This window comes from Nelumbo lutea, chromosome 5, assembly GCF_056320005.1.
Source record: "Nelumbo lutea isolate HS-2025 chromosome 5, American lotus-T2T, whole genome shotgun sequence".
Taxonomy (NCBI): Eukaryota; Viridiplantae; Streptophyta; class Magnoliopsida; order Proteales; family Nelumbonaceae; genus Nelumbo; species Nelumbo lutea.
This window is the reverse complement of record NC_142688.1, coordinates 64,864,012-64,886,660: the sequence shown is the minus strand read 5'-3', so window position 1 is coordinate 64,886,660 and position 22,649 is coordinate 64,864,012. Positions and strand designations below refer to the sequence as shown.

Below are 22,649 nucleotides of genomic sequence, written 5' to 3'. Positions count from 1 at the left end.
AATTGCTTTATGACAACAAGTTGAAGGGCCCAAAGTATGCCAACTGGTATAGGAACCATCTGTTGGTCCTAGCCTCTGAAAAGCTAGACAAAGTGGCAAAGAATCCTGCCCCGGAGCGTCCGGGTGATAGGGCTTCTGAGGACCGAATGTGAGATTATCAGGAATGGGAGGAGAAAAACTCCCTTGCCCGGTGTTACATCGTTGCCTCCTTGGACAACCCAATACAGAGGCAGGTCTTCTAAGGCCAAAGGTGAGACAATCAGGAATGGGAGGACAAAAACTCCATTGCCCGATGTTACATCATTGTCTCCTTGGACAACCCAATACAGAGGCAGTTCAATCAGATCGAACTTTTCCAAGACATATTGGACGGTCTTAGGATGATGTATGAAGAGCATAATCGTTCTACTCGACAAAAGGTCTTAAAACAGTTCATGACTGCACAAATGACCAAGGGCCAACAAGTTCATGACCATTGTCTTCGGATGATGGGATACATCAATGAACTGGAGGCTCTTGGATTTGGGCTGGACCTTACGACCCAGATAGATGATATCCTTAATTCTTTGCCTCCTTCCTTTAATCCGTTCGTTATGAACTATAACATGAACATGCTGAATGTCACCTTGCAAGAGCTCGGCAATATGTTGCAAAGAGCTGAAAAACTGATTGGAAATGATGAGCCTGTAGCTATGCTTGTTGAAGCTAGCAAGACAGGCAAGAGAAAGAGGAATGCAAAAAAACCTCAGAAGAAAGCTACTAAGCGTAAAAAGCAGAAAAAAAGACAAAGCATCGGATGTCTGTCACTTCTGCAAGAAGACCGGCCACTGGAAAAAGGAACTATCTACCTACCTAGAATCCAAGAAAGGTAATTTCCAAACTTGTGTTATAGAAACCATGCTGTTGGTAGCTTCTGCATCCTAGTGTATTGACTCCAGGGCTTTAACTCATGCGTGTAATTCACTGCAGGGGTTCAAGGTAAGCAGAAGGCTGAGTGGTGAACTGCTATTTTCTTCTCTAGGGTTATCTGAGATCCTATCTCAAAATGCAGAGAGTGTTCTGCTAAAACACCAAGGGTTCGAATTCAAGAAATTTGAAATAAGGGTTTCCTCCTATTTCTTGGTGATCAAGAAAACCTCCTAATCATATTAGGAGTTGCCCTTATCCAAATCTGTATTTGGATTAGGACTCCTCTTAATCCTATATGCATATTTGATCAGCTTTTGGGCTTAACCTAATCTTAGATCCGCCCCTTTAAGTGACTGATCAAATCAGCCCAGATCGAAATAGGATTTAAGCCCAATATGCCCTTATCCAAATCTGTATTTGGATTAGGACTCCTCTTAATCCTATATGCATATTTGATCAGCTTTTGGGCTTAACCTAATCTCAGATCCGCCCCTTTAAGTGACTGATCAAATCAGCCCAGATCGAAATAGGCTTTAAGCCCAATATGTATTAAGTGCTCAGTAGTCTTCCAAACTGCTACCCAGTTGGGCTTCTTTGTATAGCGTGGGACCCAAGCATTGATTTACACATCAGCCGCATGCGTTCGGCCCAGCCTCTGTTACAAGGCCTAGCCGATTTGACAGCAGAGTCAAAACGGAAATTCCAAATTCTAGAAGCCTACTTAAGTCCATATAAGGATCTATTAAGTTTACACACCAAGTTTTCTTAACCAGCAGCAATTAAGACTTGCGGCTGCTGCATGTGCATATCTTCACTAAGATCTCCATTCAGGAATGCAATTTTGACATCCATTTGCCAAATCTCATGGTTATGATATGCTGCTACAGCTAGCAGGATCCTAATGGATTTAAGCATGGCCACGGGCAAAAAAGTTTCCTCATAGTTGATGCTTTCTTTCTGAGTATACCCTTTCGCCACCAGATGAGCTTTGTAGGTCTCAATCTTGCCATCGGGACCCTTCTTCCTCTTATAGATCCATTTGCAACTAATTGCTTTTACCCCGAAGGGTGGATCTACTAGAGTCTAGACTCCATTGATCTCTATCGAGTCCATCTCAGCTCTCATGGCCTACACCCACTTCTGGGAATCTATGTCCAACATAGCTTCCACATAAGTCTTGGGCTCCTCCTCACTAGTCAAGGCTTCCACCAGGTAACTATCCTGGTCATAACCATAACGGACTAGTGGCCTGGATACCCAAGTGGATCTTCTAGGTTGGTCACTACCTGGAACTTGTGGGACATCTCCCACTGCTCCTGAGCTCTCCTCATCAAGAACTATTTCATGATGATGGGTGTCTAAGATGTAGTCAGTCTCTAAGAACCGGGCATCTCGGTTGTAGAACACTTTTTGCTCATTTGGGTCATAGAAAAGATAGCCCACTAAATCCTTTGGGTAGCCTAAAAATAAGCAATGCCTGGTCTTGGATTCCAACTTGTCTGCACTCGTTCTTTTAACGTGCGCAGGACAACCCCAAATTTTCAAGTGTCTAACACTTGGTTTCTTTCCGGTCCAAAGATCATATGGAGTTTCGGAACCAATTTGGTTGGCACCCGATTCAGCACGTAGAAGTGACCAAACCATGTCTAACAATGTCCTATTCATCCTCTCTAAAACACCAATAAGTTGCAGTGTTGCAGGAGGAGCCAACTGTGATATTATCCCGTTGGCCTTGAAATAGACCCTGAATTCGTTAGAGAGATACTCGCCACCTCGATCTGATTGAAGGGCCTTAATTTCTCACCCTAACTATTTCTCGACTTCTTGTCTGAACTCCTTGAACTTTTCAAAGGATTCAGACTTTTGCCTCATTAGGTACACGTAACCATATCGTGAGTAATCATCGGTGAAGGTGATGAAATACACGTGTTGGTTACAAGTCCTAACACTCAGGGGACCACATACATCAGTATGTACAAGGTTAAGTGTGCCTGTACATCTTTCAGACTTACCGTTAAATGGTCGTTTTGTTATCTTGCCTTGGACACAAGGCTCAAAAGTGGGAAGATCTTCTATAGTTAGAAAATCCAAAGGACCATCCTTTACCAGTCTTGTGATTCGGTCAATATTGATATGGCCAAGCCGATAATGCCACAGGCACGTGGGGCTAACTATATCACGAGTCCTTTTCTTGGGGATTTCGACCGACATAGTTTTGGTTAAGTTAGCTTCTAGAGAATGATGTAGAACATACAAACCATTCTCCAGTTCCCCGCATGCGATGAATTTATTATTCCATTTAACAGTAATCATATTACTAAAATAAACAGTATATCCATCAGCACACAATTTAGAAACAAAAATCAAACTTCTTCTTAAGTTCTGTACATAAAGACAATCTTTAAGTACAAGAATTCCTTATCTAAAAACTAGGTCTATGGTTCCAATTGCAGCAGCTACAACACTTGCAGTTGTTCCCAAGAAAAGCGTCACTTCCCCTTCACTCAACCTTTTGTTTACTTTGAACCCCTGCAGTGAATTACATGCATGAGTTGTTCCCAAGTAACTAACAAATTAGTCTCAATGACACAAGTTTCGAAAGTACCTTTCTTAGATTCTAGATAGGCAGGACAATTCCTTTTCCAATGGCCAGCCCGGTTGTAGAAGTGACAGGCATTGAATGCCTTGTCTTTCTTTTATTTCTTAGACTTAGTGGCTTTTTTCTAGGGTTTCCTCTTTGCCCTCCTCTTCTTTCCATATTTGTCAGCTTCAACAAGCATGGCTATCAGCTTATCCTTTCTGATCAGTTCCTCAGCCATAGCAACATATTGTTGAGCTCTTGAATGCTGACATTCAGCTTGTTCATATTGTAGTTCATTATGAATGGATTGAAGGATGGAGGCAAGGAGTTAAGAATGGCATCTATCTGTGTGACCAGATCTAGCCCGGACCCAAGGGCCTCCAGCTCGTTAATGTAACCCATCATCTAGAGACAATAGTCATGAACATGCTGCCCCTTGGTCATCTACGCGGTCATGAACAGCTTCAAAACCTTTTGGCGAGAAGAACGGTTATGCTCCTCGTACATAGTCTTTAGACTACCTAATATGTCTTTGGCAAGTTTGATCTGATCGAAATGCCTTTATATTGGTTTATCCAAAGAGGCTATGATATAGTAGCGAGCTAAAGAGTTTTACTCCTCCCATTCATTGTTATTCCCTCCTACGGGCTTTTGAAGCCTTGTCTCCCGGACAATCCGGTGCAGGATTCTTTGCCACTTTATCTAGTTTATCTGAAATCAGGACCAACATAAGGTTTCTGTACCAGTCAGCATAGTTTGGGCCCTTAAGTTTGTTGTCGTCAAGCAACTTAGCAAATTGTCCATTTGCCATTTTCTGATAAAATAGCAAAACGTTAGTACACAACCTTAGTTTCATTCATGTTACCTACATAGATATGGCTTTTAATCTATGTTCCATTTCCATTTCTTCATCTCTGAGATTTCCTCTTGTCTCAGTGACGGAGACGGCGAAATGTCTCCGGAAATGTGGGAAGTCACAAAGGGTGCATGGGGCCAACTGTTTCAGCTGCATAACCCCACCACCACCTTTTTGTGATGGATCATATCCACTCATCATATGAGTTTTCCTTTGGCCTTTGTCAGACAAGGTTCAGAGTCATTTTCAGGTAAACCTTTCTATCAAGTGAATGCTCACCCATCATATTCAGGTTACGCCAAGTTACCGTGAGAGAGTTCCCATTTTCTGGTGAAGCCCCTCCCACATCGGTTTATGACACCCTTATCATCATATGAAACACTTTGACGGATCCAACAGCAAATGGATAGCCCAAATTTTATGGTGTGTTTCCTCATTATTGAAATGTGAGAAATCACATAGGGTGTGTGGGGCCAACTGTTTCAGTTGCATAACCCCACCACCTTTTTGTGATGGATCATATCCACTTATCATATGAGTTTCCCTTTGGTCTTTGTCAGACAAGGTTCAGAGCTATTTTCAGGTAAACCTTTCTATACAGTGAGTGCCCACCCATCATATTCAGGTTACGCCAAGGTACCATGAGAGAGTTCCCATTTTCTGGTGAAGCCCCTCCCACATCGGTCTATGGCGCCCCTATCATCTTATGAAACACTCTAACATATCCAATAGCAAATGGATAGCCCAATTTTATGGTGTGTTTCCTCATTTCTGAAGGACTCATCATCATGCTAATGACGTAAGGCCTTTAGAGAGTCCACCGTATGGATCTCCCTATCACGTGCACTCGTATTTGCTAGAGGGAACAAAATTATGCCCTAGTTAATTTAGGTCAAACCAGAGTGGCTCCTACTGACTTTCATAAAGTCAGATTTATGGTGGCCCAAATCGGCTAGGGTTTTCGCACGTGTCCCTTTTTAGGGTTATGGGGCCCACCATGATAGGAAGGGGTCACTCAATGACCGTAAGGGACACCATGGCAATGATGTGCATTCAGCTATGGTGTGCACAAGTGCCACTAACGAATCATCATGGTCCAAGTGCTTATGGCCCACGATCACATCACATCAAACATCCACACATCTTATGACATGGAAGAATTGATCCAATCAATTACTCATTGTAAAGCCCATTAAACAGCCCATTTAAAAACCACAACATTAACAAGTAACATCATCTAGGTATATGGGTTGAATCGCAGTTAGCAGTTCGGCCCATATAGATTTTATGTAAACTGGGCTTTTGCAGTTTTAACCCCTTAAAACTGGGCTTCACAGGTTGGGCTGAATTGGTTTTTCCAATTAAAATTTGATTTCAGACTTGAAAGTGGAAAAAACAGGGTTGAGAAGAGCCCCCATCGAACCCTAGATTTGGCCCAAACAGCTTTGGTCCAATCTGTTCTGGAATGGTCCAAAAACCAATCTTTAATTCAAGAAACAATTCAAGAAAGATCTGAAATTAATATTCTGATTTTAGACAAACACAAATCAGTTATGGCAGGTGAACTTGCCCTCGATCAAGAGGTCACTATGATTGGGATCGTAGTAAGCCACTACCGGCTCTGATACCACTAAAAGAATGTTAGGATCAATCATATGGATGCCAAAAGGGTTGCGGAATGGGTGGGTGAATTGCAAAAATTTCCTACCTTTCTTCCAATTGAGAATCGTATTTCCTGATTTTAGAATCAAAATTCAATGATCCTACTTGAACCAAACCAAACCAAATTTGAACCAAAAGAGAAGGGAGGGATTATACCTGATCTGGAGAAGTAGTATCTCCCAACGTTGGTGTTCACGCCCAAAGAAGATCCCAAGATCAGCTCCCACTGAAGATGACACAGTGATGATGGAGCCATACCAGCAGTGTTCGTCCCACGAATCAGGTTCTTCTGAAGAACTCGATGGAAAACTGTGAGCTCCACACAAACAATCAATAACCTTTCTTGATCTTCTCTAACTGAGAACTCGAACTGGAAGAGAAGGTGGCGAAGGCTACTACAGGAGAATGCTAGAGAAGAAGGTGGTGAACTGCTATTTTCTTCTCTAGGGTTATCTGAGATCCTATCTCAATAATGCAGAGAGTGTTCTACCAAAACACCTAGGGTTCAAATTCAAGTAATTTGAAATTAGGGTTTCCTCCTATTTTCTGGTGATCAAGAAAGCCTCCTAATCATATTAGGAGTTGCCCTTATCCAAATCTGTATTTGGATTAGGACTCCTCTTAATCCTATCTGTAGGTTAGATCAGCTTTTGGGCTTAACCTAATCTCAGATCTGCCCCTTTAAGTGACTGATCAAATCAGCCCAGATCGAAATGGGCTTTAGGCCCAATATTTATTAAGTGCTCAGTAGTCTTCCAAACTGTTGCCCAGTTGGGCTTCTTTGTATGGCGTGGGACCCAAGCATTGATCTACACATCAGCCACATGGTTTCATCCCAGCCTCTATTACAAGGCCTAGCCGAATTCACTGGAAAGCCCAGTGAACCCCTTGAGCCCATCACATGGACCCTATGGGCCCAACATTTACTCTAAGTGGTCACTGGGCCAAGCCATCTTATAAAAACCCAGGGACTGTGGGCAAATGCAAGATTAGCCCATCATGTATTATCCTAAATGGCCTTACACTTAACATCTCAGCCCATAATGATCGAGCACTGCCCGACAAGAGAGGACCTCTCCCTCGGCTACAAGGAACAGTGTTGCACTCTCTATTCACATGGATCTTGGGAATTAAAACCATTTGCAAACATTTTGAAACCATATATATCTATATATCATATATATAAATTTTGCAAAACAAAATTCTGATGATTGAAATCAATTGTCGACAATTTGGTTTCCATCAGAGAGAGTGCAACCCCGATCATTACCTTTGTCCGACAAAGGGGCTAATCCCGTCACTATGATCACCCACTCAGATGAATTCTCAAACTGTCCCAACATACCCAGGTTTTGACCCCCGCTAAGGATCTCATTGATTGAAATATCAAAGACAGCCCAATCTGACACCCAGTGCAGTACCATAATCGGGTCTAGGGGTTAGGTGTAACTTTTCAATTTTGCCCATCAATCTCCAAGGTCCAAGGCAATACTGGAAATCTGGTCCGGTTCAAGGGTTCAAGTTATCCTACACTGCATGTGCCTTGGGTCTCACCCTGGCGGCTGAGACAATCCACCCCAACATTTGGCATCACACACCGTCAGCCTTGGCTGGATAAATCTCCCCCGACTTATCCAACGGCTGTGAGCATTTAAAACTAACACAAGTTTCATTAAGTGTCTAATTTTAGGGTCTTACACAAAAGAATACCACACAACATGAATCAAACATGTACTTTATTTATTTACACTAAATATTAAAAGTATATCAAAACTGATTGGATCTAAGGGCATACAAAACCGTCCAACAACTGGACCCAAGGACCATTTAGTGTAAATGTTGGGCTCATTAAAAGCCCATTTTGATGGACTCAAGGGTTCACTGTGTTCAGTAGTGAACTCGACCAGGCCTTGTAACAGAGGCTAGGTTAAACCCATGTGTTTGGTGTGTAGATCAATGCATGGGTCCCATGCCATACAAAAATATCCCAACTAGACTAGTTCTTGCAATACAAAGATATCCCAACTAAATTTCAGATCATTGGCCCACTCTGAGAACCGAATTCTCAGAGATTTCTGCTAACTCCTCAAGGCAGTTTGACTAGTTCTTGCCAATTTGAGTTTTGGTTCAAATCAGCTAGTGCTCTGATACCAGTGTTGGAAGGGTTAGGATGCATCTATCATATGGATCACTAAACCATGCTAGATGGCTAGGCGAAATTTCAAAAATTTCCTAATCTTTCTCGGAATTGAATTCTTTAGGTTTTGAAAAACTACATTTTTCAGGATCAGTCTTGAATTGAACCGGACCATATTTGAAATCAATCAAAGAGGGAGATGTATACCTGATATGGATACCACAAACACAAATCCCAAGGTCAAAGTTCATGCCCAAATCAGTCCTAAAACCAGCCTCCACTAACACAACTAGTCGGATCAATAACACAATTTTCAACAAAACTGCAACCCAACTAGTTGGATCAAATTAGGGAAGTTGAGCATGTTATCCCTTGAATTTTTCTTGCAAAAATTAGAGGAAAAACTGATTTATATCAGTCCCAAATAGCTGAGGTCGAACTGGAAAAAACTAGGAGACAAAAGAGTGTAGAGAGAACTACAAATTACAAAAACATGAAGTTATATTAGACTGGTCTGCCTCTTCCTCTTTTATAACCTATTATGGAGCTATCTCCTAACCTAATTAGGAGATAATCTAGATCTAGATCAGATCTGGATTCTAATTACAAATATACCTTATCTTATAAAAACAGGTGCTCCATACCCAGATCCAAACCTAGACTCGCCTCATTTGACATGACAACTTAAGTTGTTAGTGTCTGCCCCCTCTTCTTTCACAATTTTGCCCATGAATCTCCAAGGTCCAGGGAATAACTGAAAATTTGTCCGAGTTCAGAGTTTCAACCAAACACACACTACATGTGCTTTGTGTCTAACCTTAGTATTTGAAATAAACTACCCCACCTTCTTTTGTTGCACATCAATGTCAGCCTTGCCAGGATAAACTCCCTAAGTCTATCCAATGATTAAGAATATTCTAAACTAGCACGAGTCTCATAAGTGTCTAGTTTAAGGGGTAATTTCACAGAAACATACCAATATCAACATGAAACAATAATGTGCTTTTATTCATTTACAATAAATATATTTGTACATCAATCTGATTGGAGGTAAGGGTACACACTGTCTAACAGCTCCCACTTACAATTAGGTCCAATCGGATACAAGCCTCAGTCCTATACAGTCCACATCTTTCTCAAACACTTTCTGTATCAATGTCTTAGTCAATGGGTCTGCCACATTTTCTGATGATGCTACCTTTTGAATCTGGATTTCCCCTCTACCAAGAATCTCCCATAAATCCAGTGTTGTCACACAATAGTGGAATGGGTGATATTGTATGATTCCAAACTCCAAGACGAATTTCTTCATCTATACTACTTAGTAGGCATTCTCACTTATGGCAATGTGCTTAGCCTCAGTCATGGACTATTTTTCTTACTACATAGGGTCCCCAAAATATCCAAACATAGACTTTCTGGTATTTGGATTAAGCTAGATGTCAGCATCAGTATGCCCAACCATCTATAGTGAACTACCATCGAAGACAAGACAATTATCTTTAGTCATCAGCAGGTACTTTAGTATGCTTTTCACAGCAATCCAATGCTCGTCCTAGATAAGATTTGTATCTACTTACAACACTAACATCATGAGCAATGTCTGGTCGAGTATACAACATAGAATATATGATGCTCCCTATGGTTGAGGCATAGGGGACCGCTTTCATGTCCTCTATCTCATTAGGGCTCTAATGTGACATTCCTTTGGAGGTATTGACTCCATCCCTGAAGGGAACGAATCATTTCTTGGAGTTCTGCATGTTGTATATATTGATGATATTGTCAACGTAAGTAGATTGGGATAACCCAATTATCCCCTTCGATTTATCTCTATAGAATCAAAGTCCCATGATATAAGAGGTTTCCCCAAGATCTTTCATTGAGAATAATTGTAAAACCCATACATTTACCATAGTCAACATTCCTGCATCATTTGCAATGAGTAGAATCTCATATATATACAGAATCATAAATAAAACCTTATCTCCCACTATCTTTCTGTAAACACAAGGTTCATCCAAATTCCGCTCAAAATCAAATTGTTTGATTGTTGAGTTAATTCAAATGTTCCAGCTTTTGGAAGTATGGCCACAAGCAATAAGGTCTCCTCATAATTGATTTCTTTTTTAGTGTACCTTTTCGCTACAAGCCGAGTTTTATAGGTATCAACATTTCCATCAAGGCCCTTGTTCTTCTTGTAGATCCACTTACAACTGATTTCATGGCACCTACCCACTTCATGGAGTTTAGACTCTATTGGTTTTCATCGAATCTATCCAGATTTCATGGCATTTACCCACTTCAGGGAGTTTATGTCCAACATAGCTTCTGTATAACTCACAAGATCTTCCTCTCTATTCGTAGCTTCCATCAAGTAACTTTCTTGATCCGATTGGACCTAAGTGCAAGTGGGAGGTCTTCATCATCTATCTTGTTGAGTATTAGTTCTCCTCTAGATAATCTCTTTTTGACATTTTAAGGGCCTTCATAGGTGTGAGTGAACTTACCCCTCATTTCTGGCTAATTTAGAATGATTCTTTTGAGTACTAATTCACCCAGTTGTATGTCTCGGGGTTGTACCCTCTTGTTGAATGCATGAGCTAATCGAGTTTGGTAGGCTTGAGTATGGGTCATAGCTCTCAGTCGTGCTTCATCTAAGAATGCCAACTACTCATAACGTGCTTGGACACTATCTGTCTTTAGGATCTCTAACTCTAATATCACATGCAATAATGACACTTCAACTTTTGCTAGTAGGACTGCCTCCATGCCATACACCAAAGAATATGGTGTTTCCCCAATTGATGTTTTAACTGACGTGCAGTAAGTCAAAAGAGCATATGGTAACATGTCCTGCCAAGACCTGTAGGTAGATGGCACTTCAACATCTTCTAATAGGACTACCTCCATGCCATACACCAAAGAATATGGCGTTGCCCCAATTGATGTCTGATTGATGTGCAATAAGCCAAAAGAGAATATGGTAACATGTCCTGCCAAGACTTGTAGGTAAGAGACATCTTCTTCTGAATTATTTTGACGTTCTTGTTTGTAGCCTCTACTATTCCATTCATTTGAGGTCGATAAGGGGATGAATGCAACTACTTAATCTTGAAATGATTGTAGAGGGTTGTGACTTCCTTTCCAATGAAATTTTTTCCATTACCTGATATGATCTCATAAGATGCTCCATATCTAGCAATGCTGCTGTTCTTGATGAATTAAACTGTCTTGTGAAAGAATGTAGGATCCATCGTATGGATGCCAAAAAGATTGCAGAATGGGTGGGCGAATTTCAAAAAAATTTCCTATCTTCTTCCAACTGGGAATCATATTCCCTAAAATTAGATTACAATATTCAAGGATCCTACTTGAACCATAACCAAAACAGATCTGAACCAAAAGACAGTGGAGGAATTATACATGATCCAGAGAAGCAATATCTCCTAAAGTTGGTCTTCACGCCCAAAGAAGACACCAAGAACCACTTCTACTGAAGATGACACAGCAATCTGTAGAACGGTACCAGTAGAGTGCGTCCTACACATTGAATCCTTCACAAGAATCCTCTGCAAACATTGAGCACCAAATTTTTTTAGTTCCTTCTGCGAAATTGATATCAAGAATTGATTTCTTTATTTCTTTTCTCAAAGATCAAATCTTTTCAGAGAATGGCAGCAGCTGGAGGAGAACTCCTGAGATGAATATGGCGAATGCTACTTCTCTTCTCTCTAGAGTGTATGAGATTCTATCTCAATTCATAGGAAGATTTTCTTGCTCAAAACCCTAGGTTCGAATTCTATTAATCCTCTTAGAACTCCTCTTTCTTCTTGATTAAGAAATCTCCTAATTCTATTAGGAATTATCCCAATCCAAATCAACATCTAGATAAGGGATGATCTTAATCCTATTTGCAGATTATGTTAGCTTACTCCTGATTTTATCAGGAAATTACCATATTCAAATCTGATTCGGATTTCGTGCCCTGGAGTGGATTAGGTTAAAGGCCCAATCCTTTTGCTAACCTTAACCTTAGATTCGCCCCATAAGTGGGTGATCATATCAGCCCAGTTCGAAATGGGCTTTTGGCCCATTAAGAAATCAGTGCTCAATTGGTTTCCAATCTGCTGCCCAGTTGGGCTTATTTGTATGGCGTGGGACCCAAGCATTGATCTACACACCGGCCACATGGGTTTGGCCCAGCCTTTATTACAAGGCCTAGCCGAATTCACTGAGAATCCCAGTAAACCCCTAAGCCCATCACATGGACCCTATTGGCCCAACACTTACACTAAGTGGTCCCTGGGCCAAGCCATCTTATAAAAACCTAGGGATCGTGGGCAGGTGCAAGATTAGCCCATCAAGTATTATCCTAAATGGCCTTATACTTAACCTCTCAGCCCATAATGATCAAGCATTGGCCGATAAGAGAGGACCTCTCCCTTGGCTGTAAGGAACAGTGTTGCACTCTCTTCTCACATGGATCCCGGGAATTAAAACCATTTGCAAACAACTTGAAAATGAAAATATCTATATATCATATATATAAATTTTGCAAAACAAAATTTCAAAAATTGAAATCAACTACCGGTAGTTTGGTTTCCATCAGAGGGAGTGCATCTCCGATCATTACCTTTGTTCGACAAAAGGGATGATCCCATCACTATTATCACCCACTCAGATGAATTCTCAGACTGTCCCAACATACCCAGGTTTTGACCACCGCTAAGGATCTCACTGATTGGCATATCAAAGACATCCCAATCTGACACATAGTGAAGTATCATAATCGAGTCTAGGGGTCAGGTGTAACTTTCCAGTTTTGTCCATCTGTATCTAAAGTCCAGGGCAATACTAGAAATCTGGTCCGGTTCAAAGATTCGAGTAATCCCATACTGCATGTGCCTTGGGTCTTACCCTGGTGGCCGAGACAGGCCATCCCAACACTTGGCGGCACACTAGTATCAGCCTTGGCAGGATAAATCTCCCCAGACTTATCCAATGGCTATGAATATTTAAAACTAACACGAGCCTCATTAAGTGTCCATATTTAGGGTCTTACACAGAATCATACCATACAACATGAATCAAGCATGCACTTTATTTATTTACACTAAATGCCAAAAGTACATCAAATCAAATTGAAGCTAAGGGCATACAAAACTGTCTAACATCTTGGTCATTGTTGGGCGAGTTATGGACATTGCTTTTAAACACTTGGTGAAATAATCAATAGTGACTAATATGAACTCATGCCCATTTGTTGCAGGTTGCAGCGGACCAACCATGTCAATTCCCCATACCGAGAAAGGTCAAGGTGTATTGAAACAATGTAGCTCTAAGGGAGCGCATTTATCATTCGATTAAAGACTTGACAAGCATAACATTTCTGCACATGTTGGCAACAATCCTCATTCATTGTCATCCAATAAAATCCCATTTAGAGAAACTTTTTGGCCAACATATGCCCATTCGTGTGAGGGCCACATATGTCACCATGTACCTCTTCCATCTTTCTTTGTGCTTATTCTTCTTCTAAACATCTCAACCAAGGTAAATTTGGGGACTTTCGATATAATATCCCTCCTGCTATGATGAAATGCCTTGCTAGCCTGGTTATAATTCTTCTCACATTGGGATCTGCCCCTTCTGGAAATGCTTAATGCTCCAAGAAGTTTTTGATATCATAGAACCATGGTTTACCATTTGACTCTTCATCTTCTGTTATGATTTCTACTATGCTACTCATGTAGGCAGGTTCACTATCCCAACTTAAATCAATTGGTTCTATTGCCATGTTGGGAGGTAAACGCATGGCTGATCCAAGGGAGGCTAAAGCATCCGCAAAGCGGTTGTCTTTTCTAGGTAGGTAATTGAAGGTGATGCACTTAAACTTTTTTATCAACTTCTTGAAATAGTTATGATACAATGTTTAAGTAAGGTATTGTTAGGCTATGTGGGAGTGGTCTCCTTGAAAGACAAAGGAAGACCGAAGGCAAGGAATCAATTGGGAGATTAGGGCAAAGGGGGAGTGATGAGACGACCAGGTAGGATGAGTGATGAGACTTAGAAGAACCTTATTTTGTCCCCTTAATTTCATCCTTTTACACTACTTCAGCACTTAAATGCACTCATTACTCTTGTATTTCGATTTAGGGCAATAAAGAAGGCAATTGGAAGGAAACAGGCCAATTCGGGTGATTTTGCATAGTTTCAGCGACAGTTAGTGATCTGGGCCTAACTCACAATTCCTGACTCCGAATTGGGCAATTCAAGAAGCATTAGAAAGAAGAAAGAAAGGCCCACAACTTTTATTTTTTGGGTTTTGACTGATTCGATACGTATCGAGTATGAAACTGGGCCCAAAGTCAGAGCAAGTTCGTAGCCAGGCCCATTTGACAACTGAAGCCCAACTCGCAGAAGAACCTGGAAGCAACCCAAGTAGCAGAGAAGCCCAACTCGGATCCAAGAGTCTAGAGTCCTAATTCGAATGTAATATCCCAATAGGGAGATAGTCTTATTATATCTAAACTTTGAATGTAATCCTATAAGGATAAGAAGGTTGGGGATTAGATAAGAGATAAGATAGGATTAGATCAAAAAAGATCAAGACTCCCTAAAGATAAAATGATCTCCTAGAAGGAGTTAGAAAACAGCCCTCTCCTTTGGCTATATAAAGAGGGGGGTGAACCAACTCTAGCATCACTCATTCCAAGATCCAAGAGATCATTAAGAGGCCAAGAAGCTCAAGAAAGCAGTTCGGCTATGGAGAAGAAAGGCATGGAGATTGCATAGATCACGAGTAGCTAAGCTTCTTTTTCTGGTTCAAGGGGGGAGGTTTGATTGTGTCATTGTGAGGTTCTGTGGTTACTTTATTTTTTCTTGTTTTCTATTTCAAGTATTCATTGATTCTTGTGCATATTTTTATTGGACATTGATGTTAATTAGTTTGACAAACTGAATTAATGTTGATCTTCCTACTGCTATCCATGATTTCGGAGATCCGTAATTGTCACAAATAATGGCGCAAGTAGCAATTAGGTTGATATCTTTTTGGGTCAATTGTTCGTGACAGCCTTTGACCAATGTTTTAACATGATTCAACCTAAAGGAATCAATGGAACAAGATTCAGTAATTGCAGCTATATCAATTACTGTTATTTTGGTTTAATTGTTTTCACAAATCTTAATGCTATCACTGTTTAATATGAATGCTATCGTACCCAGTTAAGAGGTGATAAGTGTTAATCGAATGCTGGGTTTGGTCAACTGAATTGAGAAAACACAAGGTTTATTATGGCTATCCTAATAAATCTAAGGTTAAATGCTTGAATAGCAAGAATGCTGAAATGTACCTAGGATCGATGGCCAATCGATTCCACCCGAACCCTTAAACCAGAATTCGGTAAGACTGATTTTCTCTTGTTTAAGTTGCAATTTATTTTCTTTTCTTTTAATTTCAGTAATTAAATTCTCTCACTCAATTACATTACCCATTCGGCTAAGTTGCAATTTGACCTAGAACCACTTTTACTGCAAATATTTTATTGTGGGACTAGCAATAATTTTGAGGGCTTTGACAACCCATCAATGAGCAGGGAATTTCATGCTACGCCCACAATAGGGTGTTCGATTCCCCACAAAGCACTTCTGGTCATCGTCTTTAGGAACTAAGGTGCCGATGCAGAACGACATTGAGTGATGAACAACTTGGGTATACGGCCTCCATACAGATCCCTCAAGGGAGGCCAACTTCAAATCAATTTCACTTACTTTGAACTACTTATGCCTGCTGGCATTGAGCCAACGCTTTTCTCTACAAACATCAATTACCTACTCCTTAGCCTCGTTCCCTTCCATAGTCACAATGGTAACGTGCATTAGAGAGAGTGGATGGGGTGTGACACTGGGGTCAAAATGCTTACACAAAAACATTCACAAGAAAGGCGCAAAGATATAGTTGATTCGCCTCATGCAGCTCGGATCCATCATCTGTTGGACAGTGTCGTCCATCTTCTCGTACAAATAACCCAAAACATGGAAGCCAAGGGGAGCTGGTGGTCATTGGCGGCAAGGATGGCAAGAGGAATCAACATTGCGTGTAGACCGTAATTGGGTAGCCCGGGGAAGAGAAAATAGGATGCAATGTACAAAATGAATGCGGCAAGGTTGCACTAGCTATCTACCCCCCGCACCATCACATCCCTCCTGTCATGGGACTTGAACAGTATTCCATCCACACCTCAAGTGGCATCTTTCCCCGGTTAGCTGACTGATCTACCAGGGCTTTGAATGTCATGATCTCACCAAAGAGCTCTTCGTAGAGCTCCCTCAAGTCAGCAGGGATGGACTCAGGGTGCTAGAGATGTTGGGCAGACACAGACCCACCAATGGGCAATGCCAGCAAGGTAACGACATCCTCGATGGTGACAGTAAACTCACTGAACACACCTATGAATGTGTGTCTACGACAACATCAATGCTCCAAGAGTGGTTTCACGTACTTCACCCCCTCCTTGTCAGGAAGATTCATATAGCAATCCATGAAGCAAGAAGACCAGCATCTTGCAGCATCCGACAGTACCTTGGATTCTCCAATATGTATTGCGCCCAAGCATAATAGCTATTAGGTGACTTTGAGTTATCAGTCCTAGGCTCCTGACATTTGAATGAAATTGATCAATCTGGTTAGACGCAGAGACACATTAGTTTGGAGCCATCAACGACATTGAACACACTACCTTCACCCCTGGCCATCGGCATTGGAAGCCAAAATCCCCTTCCTCCATCAACCACCATGGCCACTTCCCACTTCAACATCATCTTTGTTGTATAAACTTTATTGACAAAATCAACAAAGGGGCACTCAAACTTTTCTAGAAAGGAGCAATGGTCGACAGACAAAATCATAGTTAAGAGACAGGAAAAAGTTGTGTAGAAAGGATTGCAGGATATGCAAAGAAGACACAGAAAGCAAATAGGCCGAAGATGACAAAAACATGAAGTAGAGAGTCGAATGGGTGTGCTGTCCTATTAAAGAACACTCTTACATGTCAGGAATGACTAGGGGTGGATTCGAGCCAAGCCGAGCCAAATAGTATGCGGTTCAAGCTTAGCTTGCCAATGTTGTACAAGGCTCAAGCTCGAGCTCAAGCTCGGTTTGAGCTAGAACATTGAGCTCGAGCTCAGCTCGAGTGAAAAACTCATAAGCTTGAGCTCGACTCAGCTCGAGCTCGATTTTGAAAAAATGTTTTATAAAAATAAAAAATTATATAAAAAATATTTTTATTTGATATTTAAAAAATTAAGAATTATAATGTTTTTATTATATATATTATTTTCTATAACTTTATTATATATATATATATATATATTCGAGCTCGGCTAGCGAGCCTCACAAGTCGAGCTCTATTAGGCTCGAGCTCGACTCATTTATTAATCAATCCTATAAATTGGGCTCACGCTCGGCTTGAAGCTTGGTTGAAACCAAGCTAAGCTCGAGCAGCTCGTGAATAGCTTGACTCATGGCCACCCCTAGGAATGACAAACGACGTCGAGGAAGATGAATAGGGATGATTGTAGTCCTTCAACCAACACTTAATGAGAAAGTAAGATAGAGAAATTTATAAACGTACCCTCTAAAGGGCGGGACAAAATGACACATTAATTTAAAAGAAGTGCCACATCAGCAACCACCATCTTAAAAAGTCACATTTCATGTCCAGGCCACACGTGCGAACGGATTGCATTCAAGAGGATACAACGTTTAAGAAAATCGCTAATGATGACTGCCACGTCATCGATGTGCAATATCTTCCCCACCCCTCAATGGTAACCAAATGTGAACAGTCACCCCGTCTACAACTATCAACCAACATTGTGTATCCACAACAGACACTACTTTGACACGCACAAGGGGCTGAACTCCCACACTTCAACAAACCCTTTATTTGTCTTTTGACAATTTCCTTCCTACCAATGGGTAGGGGGATGAAACTCACAATGAAAACTAATCGAGAATAAACACCCAACTTTTTCCCAAGGCCATTAGTAGGCTAGACACATGACTGCCTATTAATTGACTCTTAGTTTGTCATTAGGCAGGGGGCTAACAAGAATCTAAGTGAATTATTAAAATAGGGTCGATCTCCAGACCCAACGCATAAAAACCAACACACACCACCAACTTTTTCTTGCATCGATTTCATCTTGTCCTTAGGGCACATCTAAAGGCAAAATGCTTATTGATAAGATTCCACTTACCGATAAGCAGGGGGCTAATGTAGGTACATAGTGCTCGCTCAGTCCATCAAAATATAGAAGGTACTAAATCGATACCATATGGACGCTTGCGATGAGTCCATAACTCATCGATTATCTACAATGAGCTTATAACTCATCAAATGTTTCTATGATAAACCTTGGGCTGCGATGAACATCTGAGGTTTCTGTGATAAACTCATTGATTATCTACACGCGCGTTTCTGTGATAAACCTTGGATATATGCGGTTTTGCGATGAACATCTGAGGTGCGTGATCTTGCTATGAACCGAAAACCATTACAGAACTGCGGGTCACTGTGAATTGAAGTTGAATATCAGCTACACGTGCAACTTTAAGTTATCCACGTGATAAGGCGCCGCGTAGGTATAGTAAAAGAATGTGCCCGCTATACAATGACATCACCAGTGCTACGTCGGTTAAGTAGGACATGAAAGGAAGTAGTACACGTGGATTATGAGAATCCTCGGACGAAAGGAAAGTCAGTCCTTGAGAGATCTCATAAGACATGTGGCAAAACCCTAGCAGTGCTCCTTAATGACCAACATCGAATCTAATATTCCCTTTCCTAATGCGAATCAAGCACTTTTGGCTCCTTCCTTTCAGGACCTCAGGATCCTCCTCATAATGAAACTATTTATTCGATCATTGATTCACTCAATCATTAAAATCTCTGCTCATCCTACCCGACATCTTGTCACTCCCCTTTGCCCTAATCTCCTAGTTGATTCCCTGCCTCCTGTCTTCCTTTATCTTTCAAGGAGGCCACCCCTACACATCCTAACCACACCTTACTTAAACTTTTATTATAGAATAAATTTTTATTGGTCTATCTATTAGCTCTTTCCCTATTTTTATTACTTCTAAAGGAGGATGCACTAATTCTAGAATATGACCTGTAGAAGTAGTTTTCTATGCTTTTGAAAGTTTATTTGTTACACATAACTCTAGTTCTTCTTCTAGGGGTTTTATATTTTTAAATTGTTCTCTACTACGATCTCTCTCTAATTTAGAGAATTTTCAATGAACCATTCCTTTCTTATTAGTTGGGAATTAAAGTCTAACCTAATAAGGTCTTTACCTATTTGGAATTCTTCATCGACTTCTGAAAGATTAACTTCAAAGTCTGCCTCTATTGTTCGTAGGACTTTACAAAGGGGACTTGATTATGGGTTGTGTGATGAGTTGATGATGATGTATCAAAAATTGGTGTTTCATATGTGGCATATATTATACCTGGAGGGGGTGAGGTAATTCTATTAGATCCACCAATCTTCCTAGAATAAGAATATATCACTTCTAATGGTTCTGTATATGAAGGTCTTGATGAAGTTGCGGCTCTTCTAAACCATAACTCTACATATCCATCTCGCTCATTGAACACTGAAGCTAATGCAATGGATTTAACAGGTTTGGAATGCTTGGCATTGGCTATTAGCCACTTGTCTCGTAATTTTACATCTTTCCACATAATTTGTCTAGGGATGGTGACGTTATTTCTAGCATTTGTTATGAACAAAGTTGTCATTCCTCTTGTCCCTGTTATCCTAGTATTAGGACAAATGGTATTCATGGTCTTAAAGTAAATTTTATAAACTAATGCCACATTTTTCTGATCTTGATTTCATTTCGAAACCCTGGATTTATAGCCTCAAGGTTAAGGCTTCCTATATCCCTGGGTCTGTTAGAGACACTCTGAAACCAGGGAAGGCATTGAAATATATGGGTCCTTGACTAAGGTTACCCTTAATTACTCCTATTAAGGAATTGCTGAATATATTATGTCTTGAATCTCTTAGACATGCCGAAGTAACTATTTGAAGTCCTAATCGGGTCAAAGGTTTGATGGCTGCTTGTACTAGACCAAAATGGATGAAATGGCATTTAGCTTTTCTCTTATAGGCCTCTATTGTTTTTCGGTCTATAAGGTGGAAGTCTCTTGATTTTGCCTAGTGTTATCATTCTTTCTATAGTTTTAATATTGAACTTTGTTTATAGATTGAAAACTCTCTTTTTATAGATCTCCAAAGGTACTATCTTGGGTATGGTCCAATTTTGAAGGGATTTTTCTATATTGCTAAAGTTTATCTCTTCCACATTTTTTATGGATAAGGACTTGGTTAAGGAAGAACTAGTGCTAGTTCTTTAGAACTTTCGTTGCTATTTAAATATTTTTTCATTGTGTCATGGAATTTATTAGTATTTCAATATTATCTTATTTTTTTATAATTTATTTTTATTAATGATTAAATATTTTATTAATATTAATTGCTAACTTTTTATTTTTTATTAATTATTAAATATTTTATTTATTTTTTATGAAATTATTTTGATAACTATTAAATATTTTGTTTCATTGTGCCGTGGAATTTATTTTAAATTTTATTTATATTAGTTATTAAATATTTCATTTTTATTAATTATTAAATTTCATCATTATTTTACTAACTATTAAATATTTTTTCATTGCTTTATGGAATTAGCGAATATTTTCAATATTATTTTAATTTTTTATAATTTATTTTGTATTTTTTACTATTGTAATTTATATTAATTTTTAAATATGTATCTTTATTAATTTTTAAATTTTGTTATATTACTTTTTAATATTATTTTCTTAATTATTAAATATATTTTCATTATATTATAGAATTTATTAATATCTTCAATCTTATTTTAATGTTTTAGACGGGAAAATTTATGATACAGAAAAGATATAATATGGAAAGATGTCTTTTCCATATCATAGTCGAACTGATACACTGCGTCACTGCCAAAGGCCGAGAAGGTATGTGGGGGCTTGAGGGTTGATAAAAGTCTGATCGGTGTGATCTGAGAACCAGCGGGGATCGAGGGAACCAACGCACATTAATCCAATCGAAGGTTGGGGGACAAAGCATTTATTTTCGTTTTCTTCTTCTTCTCCATGTTTTTCTTCTTTCTCCATAATGCTTTTTCTTCTCTATCCCGAGAACGAAGAACCAATTAATCTGCTGCTCTTTAAAAAAAAAAAAAAAAACTGCGTCTCCCACTTTTTTTTTTCTCTCTCCTTTTGTTGTTGTTGTTGCTTCTTCTTTCCCACCCTAGGGTCTACTTTGTTTTCTCTCCCACCGGCCGACTGGACACTTGACGCCGGTGTCTGCATTTCTTACCCTTCTTGTTCTTTCTTTCAGTTTTCCTTTTCTTGGTCTTATTTTTTTTTTTTTTGCCTTTTCTTCTTTATTTCAAATTGACCAAACGCTAAGTCTGGCTAGGTACCGAAACTTTGAATCAGGTCATTCAAGGATGAGGAAAGGGCACATTCAGCTCGTTCTCAGGTCGTCTAAAGCCATTAGTAGCATTGGTTCTGCTACCCAGCTCGAACGACGCTCACCTTATATCACCACCATCGTTCCTAACTTGCTCTGTTGTCGCCAGTGGACAGGTGTGATACTCATCTTGGTTCGTTTTTTCCTTCATTGATGCCGTTTTCAACATCTTAGAATACTACTGCCCACACGGAACATTCTCCTCCCTATTTCCCCTCTCTTACTTACCCCGTATACTCTCTCGATCCTTTCCTCTGACCACGGCCTCCAGCGCTCTCTTTCTGCTCCTTCGGTCCTTCTATTAACATCATAACAGACTGCTGTAACACTCCATTCGTATTCTATCTGCCAGCCGACTGATTGACCTTGAATGCAAAATCGGGGAAGATGACTCTTCCCCTGAGAGTCAATCGATCTTCCTTCTTTTACTACCATCCGCTTTTGTTTATGATTAGTATTACTTATTTTGGTTCGTGAAATGCAAGTGTAAGCAATTATGCAGTTTATTTTGTTTTCGTTTTTATTCCATCTAGATGTTTAGAATACATCAATATGATTAATCTCTGATGCTTTATTGTCCAATTCCCATCATTAAGGTCAATCGAATTGATATTGCTTTAGTCTAGTGTTCAGAATTGTTGATGTCAATGAATATGGATAATTCTTGATTGTTCTTTTCTTGTTTAGTATAATCACTTTAATTTGTTTGTGGTGTTTAATACCTATCAAAATGATAAATTCTTGTTTATGATGCATCTTTTTTCTTTTCTCTTAATGAATTTTTATTTTTATTTTACTAGCAAAACAATCTTGGTTTTGTTTTGTCTAATTGATAGCAAAAAATGGTGGAAATTAGTTGATAGGAATACTGTTCATTACTCATCTTCTGTGTTGTTAGATAATTTTGATTC

At 39.7% G+C, this 22,649-nt stretch overlaps 1 protein-coding gene across 14 annotated transcripts in view; it reads left to right on the top strand.

The window, feature by feature from the left end:
• Window positions 1–21,123: 21,123 nt before the first annotated feature.
• Window positions 21,124–22,649, top strand: part of LOC148852736 (D-isomer specific 2-hydroxyacid dehydrogenase family protein) — a 56,956-nt gene continuing 55,430 nt past the window's right edge. For 3 of the 14 annotated variants that reach the window (XM_088943490.1, XM_088943477.1, XM_088943484.1), the window contains exons 1-2: window positions 21,176–21,313; window positions 21,685–21,854. Coding sequence is in view for 6 of the 14 variants with exons in the window: in XM_088943477.1 (XP_088799603.1) it covers window positions 21,716–21,854 (139 nt within the window). In the remaining 8 variants the exon portion in view is untranslated. Of the gene's footprint in view, window positions 21,314–21,684; window positions 22,225–22,649 lie in introns of those variants that run through there. The other 11 variants (XM_088943489.1, XM_088943483.1, XM_088943485.1 and 8 more) reach the window with 9 other exon arrangements.